General features: G+C 42.7%; 1 protein-coding gene across 1 annotated transcript in view; it reads left to right on the top strand.

The window, feature by feature from the left end:
• Nucleotides 1-5,561: 5,561 nt before the first annotated feature.
• Nucleotides 5,562-13,630, top strand: part of LOC308327708 (G protein-coupled receptor kinase 6-like) — a gene marked incomplete at its 3' end in the record, with an annotated part of 30,249 nt that continues 22,180 nt past the window's right edge. Inside the window, exons 1-8 of the mRNA XM_080781233.1 lie at nt 5,562-5,673; nt 6,795-6,890; nt 9,206-9,318; nt 9,527-9,604; nt 10,783-10,883; nt 11,486-11,578; nt 11,705-11,768; nt 12,092-12,232. Of these exons, the coding sequence (XP_080637359.1) occupies nt 5,622-5,673; nt 6,795-6,890; nt 9,206-9,318; nt 9,527-9,604; nt 10,783-10,883; nt 11,486-11,578; nt 11,705-11,768; nt 12,092-12,232 (738 nt within the window). The 5' untranslated portion in view covers nt 5,562-5,621. The remainder of the gene's footprint in view (nt 5,674-6,794; nt 6,891-9,205; nt 9,319-9,526; nt 9,605-10,782; nt 10,884-11,485; nt 11,579-11,704; nt 11,769-12,091; nt 12,233-13,630) is intronic.

The raw sequence follows: 13,630 nt of genomic DNA, 5'->3' as shown, positions 1-13,630 counted from the left end.
TCACGTCATGTTATTTTAAATGGCTGTGTGTGGAGTCTTTATTTGCCGATCTGTAAGCCCACTCCTCACATCACGTCCATATCCATCTGGGTCTATAGATCTACAGTTTTTTTTTTTTTTTTTTTTTTAAACTAGATGAATTCATTCATATCCTGTAATATTCTGAATATTCAAACGTGTTAATTAGTGGAGGTTTGTTTGTATATAGATTATTGTTTTATGAATTATCTTAAATTAACGTTTTCCCCCCCCCAAAAAGTCTTCAAATGCTACAGAGTAGCGTGTCTCAAATACCGCCGTGGGCTTGTAGGTCTATTTTCACCACGTGGGCTTGTAGGTCTATTTTCACCACGTGGGCTTGTGGGTCTATTTTCACCACGTGGGCTTGTGGGTCTATTTTCACCACGTTGTGGGCTTGTGGGTCTATTTTCACCACGTTGTGGGCTTGTGGGTCTATTTTCACCACGTTGTGGGCTTGTAGGTCTATTTTCACCACGTGGGCTTGTGGGTCTACTATTTTTGACGTGCGGCAAATTAAGCATAGGTTAGGCTTCAGCAAGGTTAATTAAATAGGTTTAGGAAGCGAAGACCTGAAGTCCATGTTGCTCCCTGGAAGGACACAAACAATTGAGACCAAGGAAGCTATAGCCCATTGCGCATGTTTCTGTCCTTCCAGGAGCAACATGGAGTCCACCGTACGGTCTTCTGTCCTTCAGCAACATGGAGTCCACCGTACGGTCTTCTGTCCTTCAGCAACATGGAGTCCACCGTACGGTCTTCTGTCCTTCAGCAACATGGAGTCCACCGTACGGTCTTCTGTCCTTCAGCAACATGGAGTCCACCGTACGGTCTTCTGTCCTTCAGCAACATGGAGTCCACCGTACGGTCTTCTGTCCTTCAGCAACATGGAGTCCACCGTACGGTCTTCTGTCCTTCAGCAACATGGAGTCCACCGTACGGTCTTCTGTCCTTCAGCAACATGGAGTCCACTGTACGGTCTTCTGTCCTTCCAGGAGCAACATGGAGTCCACCGTACGGTCTTCTGTCCTTCAGCAACATGGAGTCCACCGTACGGTCTTCTGTCCTTCAGCAACATGGAGTCCATGTTGCTCTTCTCTTCCTAACCTTATTTAATTAACCTTGGGCTTCAGACGGAAGCGTTTGAACATGATGTGAAACGACGGTCTGTCCGAGACTAGCAAAAACCTTTTTGTGATTTTTCTTTACTTCACGGAAATCTACAATCCCGTAGATCTTTTCAACCTCGTCATCTTCACACAACAAGCTCTATGTTTGTTATAAATAGCTGCCACACACACACACACACATGGAAACGGAACTTTTCTATAGAAGGTGCATGTTGTCAACAGCCTGGGAGTTTACAGTTCAAAGGTCAGAAAACCACCTGCAGCTCCTCACATTGTTCTGTCCCCTCTCTCACCAAGGACTCCATTTCCCAGCAGGCCTTTCTCTCACCAATGACTCCATTTCCCAGCAGGCCTTTCTCTCACCAAGGACTCCATTTCCCAGCAGGCCTTTCTCTCACCAAGTACTCCATTTCCCAGCAGGCCTTTCTCTCACCAAGTACTCCATTTCCCAGCAGCCTCTCTGCCCGTGTGCTTCTATGTAAATAATGATTTCTGTGTTTGTTTGTTTTTTCCTATACAGGAAACAGCCCTTTCCTATACAGGAAACAGCCCTTTCTTCAGAGAGCTTAGAAAACAAACCATATTTAAGCAACAAAGAGAAAACTAATAGAAAAAAATAATAAGTAAATGTTAGTTTTTTTTTTCTTTTTTGTATTGAAAGATATTTAAGGAAGTGGAAGATGTCAGTTCTGTGTAAACTTTATGCTGATTTTGTTTAATAATAATTTGTTTTCGTGATTTAATCAACAAACCATATGTTCTAAATGCCACCTTTTGAACCCCCAGCTTTTACAAAATACAATTAAACTGAAAAAAAAAGATACTACTTAAACCTTAAATTCTGATGTGACCTGATGTGATTTGAGGGTTTTAAATGTTAGGATTATACGTAATTATGCGAGACATGTTTTAAATGACAACTTTCTTGGAAACTATTTTAAATGGTATAGAATTCAACTTTCTTGTTTGGAACTTTTTTTCTGTCCACAATGTTCACCTAGCTTTAAATAACCCCCCCCCCCCCGAAAAAAAGTTATATTAAAAATAAATAAACTTGTAGTGTTGTCACAACTCTCAACTCTGCTTAATTAAATATGCTAATGAGATGTAAATGAGATTCCACACCAGTGATCAGCCTGCCGGCTCCAGTGTGCTTTTGAGCAAGGCATTAAACCAGCGACGCAAAACCACCCTCCAGAACTACACCAATCAGGAAGGTCAGGATCACGTTTTTTTTTGCTCTTTGCTTTTTTCCGATCCGATATTTATATTTATAGAACGGGTTCATGCCGACATATCACAACACTACGATATCCAGTCTAATGGTCCAATATGGATATAAATATTGATACTATAGCGATGTCCCGATCACGTTTTTGGCTCCCGATCCGATTCCGATAAAAAAAAAATGAAATGACGTGATCGGCTTTCCGATCACCCGATCCGATCAGAAATGTACTGTTTTCACAATGTGTGTTAAAAAAAAAAAAACAATTTCAAACTGATGGCCAGAACATCTTTTGATACACGAGTTATCAAAATCAATGAATCATGAATATTGTAGCTGTCGGGTGTAAACCTCTTAAACCTCCATATTTTAACTTATTTTGTGTGTTTTTTGGTAAATTGCTACGTGCGCGTTCTACTAGCGTTCTACTAGCCTACGTGTGCGTTCTACTAGCGTTCTACTAGCCTACCTGCGCGTTCTACTAGCGTTCTACTAGCCTACGTGCGCGTTCTACTAGCGTCAGTGTTGATTTTAGTCTTAAGTCATTCAGTCTTTTACACTTGCTGACAATAGCTGATCTGCAAGCTCAAAGCGACAAGTTGTGAGCTTGTAGATCTGCTATTTCCAGCATGCAACCAAGTGTAAAATGACTTGTCTTGTACTTCTATTGGATCTATTGTCCCTTCCTAACATTTTAGCCTAGTTTTTAATCAGTTGACGAAATTGTCAGTGCATTTAGTCATAGTTTTAGTTTTCATGTGGTTTTCTTCAGTGAGAAAAAAGTATAGTCGACGGACATTTTTCGCCATAGTTTTAGTCGACGAAATCAACACTGACTGTAGCGTCGCGCACGAGTTCAGCACCTCGACACACGCAGTCGCACACGACTCGGAACCAACCACGTGTTTCCAACTCGTCCATCTACTTTATAGTACATTTTGAAATGGAAGCCTGAAAGCTTTTGTTTTTCCCTACCCGAGAGAGAGAGAGAGAGAGAGAGAGAGAGAGAGAGAGATCAAACACATCACAGAATGTCCAGGTAAAATGTTTGTATTTCGGTGGACTGAACTGTTAATATCTTCATGTTGAATGAATATATGTTTTTTTATATCTCTGTATGATCGGACTTAACAGTGATTGATTGATCGGACTTAACAGTGATTGATTGATCGGACTTAACAGTGATTGATTGATCGGACTTAACAGTGATTGATTGATCGGACTTAACAGTGATTGATTGATCGGACTTAACAGTGATTGATTGATCGGACTTAACAGTGATTGATTGATCGGACTTAACGGTGATTGATTGTTGCACTTGTTTCTTTTGACCCTTTTCGTCTGGATTTTTTCCCCCCTACGTTATTTTCTCAAGTTTTGTCGTTGATGTCGTTTTTATTAACAAGTTAACTTAAGGAGTCTGTCTGGTTATACTGTAGAGCTGCTCGCTGTATGCAAATTGATTCATTAATAATTAACATCATGTGCCCTTCATTTGTTTTAGAGGTTTCCTGCTTAAAGGGGCATTCCACTCATTTTCAACATTTTACTGTCTCATCATGATGTCGTCATGATTTCATCATGATGTCATCAAGATGTGATTCATGTTAATGATTTTTTTCAGACCTCCAGTTCTAGGAAACACACAATGGGGGGGGGGGGGGGGGGACAATGGCTATATAAGGTATATTAATGACACACTGTAGTAAAATGTTGAAAATGAGTGGAATGCCCCTTTAAGTTCCGACATGTTTGTGCTCTCTTACGGCTGCAGGGTGCCTGGCTGCCTGGCTGCAGGGTGCAGGCTGCAGGGTGCCTGGCTGCAGGGTGCCTGGCTGCAGGGTGCAGGCTGCAGGCTGCCTGGCTGCAGGGTGCCTGGCTGCAGGGTGCCTGGCTGCAGGCTGCCTGGCTGCAGGCTGCAGGGTGCCTGGCTGCAGGCTGCCTGGCTGCAGGGTGCCTGGCTGCAGGGTGCCTGGCTGCAGGCTGCCTGGCTGCAGGCTGCCTGGCTGCAGGCTGCCTGGCTGCAGGCTGCAGGATGCCTGGCTGCAGGGTGCCTGGCTGCAGGGTGCCTGGCTGCAGGCTGCCTGGCTGCAGGGTGCCTGGCTGCAGACCCCCACACGGTAGCTGTTAGTTCTCAACCGTTTCGGACGTAGGCGGAATCGGCCCGGCCCCCTGGGCGCCTTCCTGGGGGACCCCCTGGAGACCCCCACATGGTAACACACTGGTTTCTCTACCGTTTGGGACGTGGGGCGGCTCCCTGGCCGTGGTCCTGTGGGTCTGGAACCTCCGGGGAACCCCACACGGAGTTGCAACACTCACTTCACACGGGTGTGATTTTTTTTTACCATTCAGATAAATAGAGCCTGCTTATTGGGGATAAAATGTATCTTGACTGTCAGGTGTGTGTGTGTGTGTGTGTGTGTGTGTGTGTGTGTGTGTGTGTGTGTGTGTGTGAGATTACTAACGTCAACAATCTTTGCCTGGTGGAGATCACAGAAAGGTGGAAGGAATGGTATTCATTCAAAGTGTTCTGGCGCCCCCTACTGCCCTCTACTGCACATTATTAATGTTTTTGATTGATTGATTGACGTATTTATTAACAGTTTTGCAGAATTACAGTACATTTGAAGCACGACTCAATACAGCATCACACTGGTTTACAAGAGGGTCCACCTTGCTCAATTCATCATATCATTTAGACTAGAGACTTACAAATATACACTTCTATATAATAAAAGGAGGTAAACTGAAGAAAAATAAAACATAGTGAGGGGAAGTGTGTGTGTGTGTGTGTGTGTGTGTGTGCGCGCGCGCGTGCCACATGCACATGCACGATGTAAATCGTGACCACACACACACTGTGGTCACATTTTACATCGTGCATAATTAGTCACGACGCCCATATTTGGCAACGCCTGGGGGCGTGGCTAACGCCGTAGAGGGAAAGAGGAAACGAGAACGCGTGTGCGTGTGTGTGTGTGTGTGTGTGTGTGTGTGTGTGTGTGTGTGTGTGTGTGTGTGCATGTGTGTGTGTGTTTATTGCGACGCTGCTGTGATGAGGAAAACGTACTACCGGAGTAACTGTCAGTTTGAGTGAGTTTAGTTGAGAGCTGAACAGTTTCAGCTAGTTATTATTATTAAAGATACTTCAACTATAGCTGATGTTTTTCTTTAGCTATAGAGGCTATATAGTTATAGTTGAACTAGTTAATTGAGTTAATTAGTCTCTATTTAACGGGCACGTCATGGAGTTGGAGAACATCGTTGCAAACTCGGTTCTGCTGAAGGCAAGAGAAGGTAAGAGTTCCCGTGTGTGTGTGTGTGTGTGTGTGTGTGTGTGTGTGTGTGTGTGTGTGTGGCACTAGCCTATAATCATTTATTATTGTACCTATAATACAATATAGTACAATTTAATATAATGCACTGCATGGTTCTCAAAGTGTGGGCCGTGGACCATAACAAGCGGTCCTTGAAGGTATGTCCAGCAGGGGTCCCCCTATGACTGTGGCCAGTTGTATAGCCAATCTACAAGCTCATCACATTGGTCTCTGCGATGCCTTGTGAGCTTGCACATCTGCTATTTTCAAAACATTTTAGAAAAAGAAAAAAAAGTTTATTTTTCGGAGAAAATTGTGAATAATTTTGGATAGAAAATAACAATTTTAACGCAAATCATTTCTTATACTGTGTGGGTCCGTGTCTGGGCCCCATATACAGCAGTACTGACTCCACTGTGAGGGTCCATACAGCAGTACTGACTCCACTGTGTGGGTCCATACAGCAGTACTGACTCCACTGTGAGGGTCCATACAGCAGTACTGACTCCACTGTGTGGGTCCATACAGCAGTACTGACTCCACTGTGTGGGTCCATGTCTCGGCCCCATACAGCAGTACTGACTCCACACTGTGAGGGTCCATGTCTCGGCCCCATACAGCAGTACTGACTCCACTGTGTGGCCCCATACAGCAGTACTGACTCCACTGTGAGGGTCCATGTCTCGGCCCCATACATACAGCAGTACTGACTCCACTGTGAGGGTCGATACAGCAGTACCGACTAGCTGTGATTCACAGTGGAGTCAGTACTGCTGTAAATGGACCCACAGACACAGTCTGTGTGGGTCTGTGTCTCGGCCCCATACATGCAGCACTAAAAGCTTGTATTTGTATAAAATGTCGGCACAAATCTTTGAATATATATTTTTCAACTCAAACCTTTGCGTCTGGAGGGTCCCTGGAACTACATATTTTCAGATGCATATACATATAATTCTGGGGGTCCTTGATATGATAATGACAGAAACATGAGGGTTTTCAGAAAACTGTCAGGATTTAGAAGATTTTTTTTAAATCGGCCTCAGGTCAAAATGGGTTTAATTATAAAAACATCATTAAAGTGTATGTTAATTCTTCCAGGAGGGGGAGGAGCCAGGAGAGGAAAGAGCAAGAGATGGAAAGCATTGCTTCAGTTTCCTCACATCAGCCTCTGTGAGGAGATGCGGCACACAACAGGTTAACACACACACACACACACACACACACACACAACAGGTTAACACACACACACACACACACAACAGGTTAACACACACACACACACACAACAGGTTAACACACACACACACACAACAGGTTAACACACACACACACACACACACACACACACACACACAACAGGTTAACACACACACACACACACACACAACAGGTTAACACACATACACACACACCAGGTTAACACTCGTGCTGCTGTGTTTGCACATTGTTGTACTTCGCCCAGCAGATATGGGAGTTTTTTGTCATTACTTGCGCAAGCAGAGCGCGCAAGTAATCATTTCGCTTGGTCTCTTCGAAGTGAAGCCAAGTTTTCTTCAACCGTAAGTCTGTGCCTGGTTTGCTGGGACTAGTTACAAGTTACAACATTACGTCATATACACACCATGTACTCTGGTCCCAGTTCTCAACGATGACGTAATGTTGTAACTGGTCCCAGCAAACCAGGCACAGACTTGAAAAAGACGGTTGAAAAAAACTTGGCTTCACTTTTTGGAACCAAGTAACCACAGTATACTGCTAATCAAATTACAACTACATACTCTGTATGTAGTTGTAATGTGATTTGTAATTTGTAAATCTGTGCCTGGTCTGCTGGGACCAGACTACACAGATGACCATATCTCTTACGTCATCACTGAGAGCTAGTCATACATATACACACCGTGTACTCTGGTCCCAGCTCTCAACGATGACGTAATGTGGTATCTGGTGGGACCAGATTACACAGATGACCATTTCTCTTACGTCATCACTGAGATACAAATCCAACTACAGATTTCGGAAGTATTTTAGATCATGTATATATTTCAACAAATTTGAAAGTATTATTACAGAAATTGAAGTTAGAGACACATATTACTCTGATCATGATTTAGTATTAATATCACTATAGTACAAAATGAAATACATTTAAAACAATTGACAATTTACAATAAGTAATAAAATAATTATACTGTATAATATATTTTAGTTTATATACCTTTTTTTTCATCACATATCAATGATTCATTTTTCTGTAAAAAAGTAGTTAGGTAGCAAATAGTTACACGTAATGATTATACATTTCAAACGTTCCTTCACAGAGATACTGAGATGTGATAGTTTCCAGCGGTCGAAAGTACTAGTAGGCCATTTATGGCCTACTAGTGTGCAACAAGCAAGTATGCACTCGGCAGAGTGCAGTTCTAGTTGGTCATGTTTTCAAAATCTCCGTGTGTGGTTGTAGTCTGTGGGAAGTATGTGTCTCTGATGTCTTGGTACAGTGGACAGACAGTATGTGTCTCTGATGTCTTGGTACAGTGGACAGACAGTATGTGTCTCTGATGTCTTGGTACAGTGGACAGACAGTATGTGTCTCTGATGTCTTGGTACAGTGGACAGACAGTATGTGTCTCTGATGTCTTGGTATAATGGACAGATGGTTAGGAAGTGTAGCTCGGTTTCCACTTCGTTTAGTGCGCATAGTCTGTCTTCTCTCGGGATACAGGTCTGCCTATGACGGCCTTTCTCGATCGCGAGACTGTGCTCACTGAGTCTGTACCTAGTTAAGATTTTTCTTTGTTTTGGGTCGGTCACGGTGCTCACACACACACACAACAGGTTAACAGTAACCCCCCCCCCCACACACACACACACACACACGAAGGAAGAGGAAGCTGCTGCTGCTCATGTTGAAACCTCACACAGAACCCCTTTAACCCGTTCAGGACGTCGGGACCCTGCTGGTGCTTTAAGCATTATGTTGTTACACTTTAGCTGTTGAAGAATAGCAGATCTACAAGCTCTTTGAAGAATAGCAGATCTACAAGCTCTTTGAAAGCTCGTGGTGCAAATCTTTGAATATATTTCAGAGCGAAAGTTAACCCTGCGAGAACCACTGACATAGAAACATGGGTTTTTCAGAAAACTGTCAGGATTTAGAAGCTATTTGTAGAATAGTCCTCCGGTCTGAATGCGTTTAAGACCCCTGCACCTTTTTAAACTAAAGTACTGGTACATATGGGCGACTGTGGCTCAGGAGGTAGAGCATGTCGTCCAATGATCCATGGGTCGGCGGTTCGAATCCCGGCTCCTCCTCTTGTCTACATGTCGAAGTGTCCTTGGGCAAAGACACTGATGCATAATTGATTCACTCGTATAACAAGATCAATTTGAAAAAAGTCTTCTCACTGTTCTCAGGTCAAATATTGTTGTGATTAAAATGTGTGTGTGTGTATGTGTGTGGGTGCGTGCGTGTGTGTGTGCGTGCGTAACATGTTGTCATTTAACAGAGAAGGACTACAGCAGTCTGTGTGAGCGACAGCCAATCGGACGTCTTCTCTTCAGACAGTTCTGTGACACCAGACCAGAGCTACGGCCATGCATCCACTTCCTGGACGCTGTGGTGAGTCTGTCTGTCTGTCTGTCTGTCTGTCTGTCTGTCTGTCTGTCTGTCTGTCTGTCTGTCTGTCTGTCTGTCTGTCTGTCTCTCTGTCTGTCTGTCTGTCTGTCTGTCTGTCTGTCTGTCTGTCTAAATACCTGTGTGTGTGTGTGTGTGTGTGTGTGTGTGTGTGTGTGTCCGTGCGTGTGCGCGTGCGTGCGTGTGTCTGCAGGTGAAGTATGAAGTATCTCCAGATGACCACAGGAGGGCGTGTGGACAGCAGCTGCTGGAAACGTTCTTCAACACAAACGTTTGTTCAACTGATTTACTACTAAGTTTACAATGCAATAAATAATGTATTAACTATTGGATAACTAATGTATTAACTATAGGATAACTAATGCACAATCCTGGGTGGTTTGGTTCAATGTGACCGCAGGTCTCATTTACTATTGAATATATAACATTTAATTTACTATTGAATCTATAACATTTCATTTACTATGGCATCTATAACATTTAATTTAATATTGAATCTAGCATTTCCCATATATGGTGAGCCATGTCATAGTAAATGCGACATGCTGTCGCAGTTAAGCCCATATATGGAGATCCCTGATCAATATTGGCCAGCAACTCTTACTACATCTGACCTCAAACCCTTCATATCCATATATGGATATGTGTCAGAACCTGTTCTGACACATAGGTGTGATACTAATAAAGATATGTGTGATATTTCAGTCAGGTTGATAGATGAGTGTTAATAAGGTCTGATGCTAATAAAGATATGTGTGATATTTCAGTCAGGTTGATAGATGAGTGTTAATAAGGTCTGGTACTAATAAAGATATGTGTGATATTTCAGTCAGGTTGATAGATGAGTGTTAATAAGGTCTGATGCTAATAAAGATATGTGTGATGTGTCAGTCAGGTTGATAGATGAGTGTTAATAAGGTCTGATACTAATAAAGATATGTGTGATATTTCAGTCAGGTTGATAGATGAGTGTTAATAAGGTCTGATGCTAATAAAGATATGTGTGATGTGTCAGTCAGGTTGATAGATGAGTGTTAATAAGGTCTGATACTAATAAAGATATGTGTGATATTTCAGTCAGGTTGATAGATGAGTGTTAATAAGGTCTGATACTAATAAAGATATGTGTGATGTGTCAGTCAGGTTGATAGATGAGTGTTAATAAGGTCTGATACTAATAAAGATATGTGTGATGTGTCAGTCAGGTTGATAGATGAGTGTTAATAAGGTCTGATACTAATAAAGATATGTGTGATATTTCAGTCAGGTTGATAGATGAGTGTTAATAAGGTCTGGTACTAATAAAGATATGTGTGATGTGTCAGCCAGGTTGATAGATGAGTGTTAATAAGGTCTGGTACTAATAAAGATATGTGTGATATTTCAGCCAGGTTGATAGATGAGTGTTAATAAGGTCTGGTACTAATAAAGATATGTGTGATATTTCAGTCGGAGGATGACATGACGTTGATAGATGAGGTGTTGAAGACTCGCTGTGCAGAGCGGCTGGACCAGAACGCCTCCAAAGACCTGTTTAAGGAGACTACCACGTGAGAACACACACACACACACACACACACACACACACACAGAGGAAGGGTTGAAAAGGCATCTTAGGACATGTACACAGTTTGGTCGTAAGAGGCTTCCAACAACTTGGGATGCCAAAAAAAGCAGCCAAACGGCTTGCAAAATTCTGTGCAATATCTTCCACTATCGGTAGCCGCCAAATATGGCGAAGACGCTGTTACTTGTAGGTACCCCTGAAGGGTGTGTGGGTATTTGTTCGGGATTTGCTGACTGCATTCTGTACGGCACCTTGTAAATATTTGTGTCCTTGTATTTGTATCTCTTATGTGGACATAAATAAATGATTAACCCATTCTGACCGGGCACCCATTTTGGTGTTTAGCATCATGTTATGCTTTACCTATTGAAAAATAGCAGATCTACAAGCTCATATCGCGCCACCGAGTGGCGCGCTACGAGCTTGTAGGTCTGCTATTTTTTGAAAAATCGAAGAACGACTGACATTTTTAGAATCTGATCTCAGGTCAGAATGGGTTAATCAGACCCAGTGTGTGTCCAGTGGAAACCTCGTATGAATCTGATCTCAGGTCAGAATGGGTTAAAATGTGTGTGTGTGTTACAGACTCATCCATGACTACCTCAGCGTGGCTCCGTTTGCAGACTATCTGGACAGCATGATGTTCAACCGCTTCCTACAGTGGAAGTGGCTGGAGAGGTACGCACACACACACGCACGCACACACACACGCACGCACACACACACACACGCACGCACACACACACACCTTCAAGAATGGATTGTCAATAGACAATCACAATGTAATGTTTGTGTTTTCTGCAGACAGCCGGTGAACAAGAACACGTTTCGTCTGTACAGAGTTTTGGGGAAGGGAGGTTTTGGAGAGGTGAGAATCTTATTATCATTATTATTATTATTATTATTATTATTTTACAAGCCCATGAACAACATTGTTTACTACTGATGGTATGATAGAGTAACACATGTATCTTAATTTGTGGTAAAAAAATAAAAAATAAATCTGGAATTTGCATTTCATAAAAATAAAAAAAAGTATGGAACCGTGACGCCAATATATCAAACTGAACTGTCCATTTGAGGAGTGTGTGGTTATTATAACGAGGTGGGCGTGGTCACCCTAACGAGCTGGGCGTGGTTATTATAACGAGGTGGGCATGGTCACCCTAACGAGCTGGGCGTGGTGTGCAGGTGTCTGCGTGCCAGGTGCGCGCCACGGGGAAGATGTACGCGTGCAAGACGCTGGAGAAGAAGAGGATGAAGAAGAGGAGAGGAGAGGCCATGGCGCTCAACGAGAAGATCATCCTGGAGAAGGTCAACAGCCGCTTTGTCGTGAGTCACACCGTTCCATTCTACACATGGGTTCTGTTTCCTGTTTCTACACCGTTCCATTCTACACATGGGTTCTGTTTTCTGTTTCTACACCGTTCCATTCTACACATGGGTTCTGTTTCCTGTTTCTACACCGTTCCATTCTACACATGGGTTCTGTTTTCTGTTTCTACACTGTTCCATTCTACACATGGGTTCTGTTTTCTGTTTCTACACTGTTCCATTCTACACATGGGTTCTGAATCCTTTTCTACACCGTTCCATTCTACACATGGGTTCTGTTTCCTGTTTCTACATCGTTCCATTCTACACATGGGTTCTGTTTTCTGTCTCTACATCGTTCCATTCTACACATGGGTTCTGTTTTCTGTTTCTACACCGTTCCATTCTACACATGGGTTCTGAGTCCTTTTCTACACCGTTCCATTCTACACATGGGTTCTGTTTTCTGTTTCTACATCGTTCCATTCTACACATGGGTTCTGTTTCCTGTTTCTACATCGTTCCATTCTACACATGGGTTCTGTTTCCTGTTTCTACATCGTTCCATTCTACACATGGGTTCTGTTTTCTGTTTCTACATCGTTCCATTCTACACATGGGTTCTGTTTCCTGTTTCTACACCGTTCCATTCTACACATGGGTTCTGTTTCCTGTTTCTACACCGTTCCATTCTACACATGGGTTCTGTTTTCTGTTTCTACACCGTTCCATTCTACACATGGGTTCTGTTTTCTGTCTCTACACCGTTCCATTCTACACATGGGTTCTGTTTTCTGTTTCTACACCGTTCCATTCTACACATGGGTTCTGTTTTCTGTTTCTACATCGTTCCATTCTACACATGGGTTCTGTTTTCTGTCTCTACACCGTTCCATTCTACACATGGGTTCTGTTTTCTGTTTCTACATCGTTCCATTCTACACATGGGTTCTGTTTTCTGTTTCTACACCGTTCCATTCTACACATGGGTTCTGTTTTCTGTTTCTACATCATTCCATTCTACACATGGGTTCTGTTTTCTGTTTCTACATCGTTCCATTCTACACATGGGTTCTGAATCCTTTTCTACACCGTTCCATTCTACACATGGGTTCTGTTTTCTGTTTCTACACCGTTCCATTCTACACATGGGTTCTGAATCCTTTTCTACACCGTTCCATTCTACACATGGGTTCTGTTTTCTGTGTCTACACCGTTCCATTCTACACATGTCTTCTGTTTTCTGTTTCTACATCATTCCATTCTACACATGGGTTCTGTTTTCTGTTTCTACATCGTTCCATTCTACACATGTCTTCTGTTTTCTGTTTCTACATCATTCCATTCTACACATGTCTTCTGTTTTCTGTTTCTACATCGTTCCATTCTACACATGGGTTCTGAATCCTTTTCTAC

This window comes from Protomyctophum bolini (genome assembly GCF_963924005.1).
Source record: "Protomyctophum bolini genome assembly, chromosome: 13".
Classification (NCBI taxonomy): domain Eukaryota; kingdom Metazoa; phylum Chordata; class Actinopteri; order Myctophiformes; family Myctophidae; genus Protomyctophum; species Protomyctophum bolini.
The sequence above is the reverse complement of the archived record's forward strand: the minus strand, read 5'-3'. Positions and strand labels throughout refer to the sequence as shown.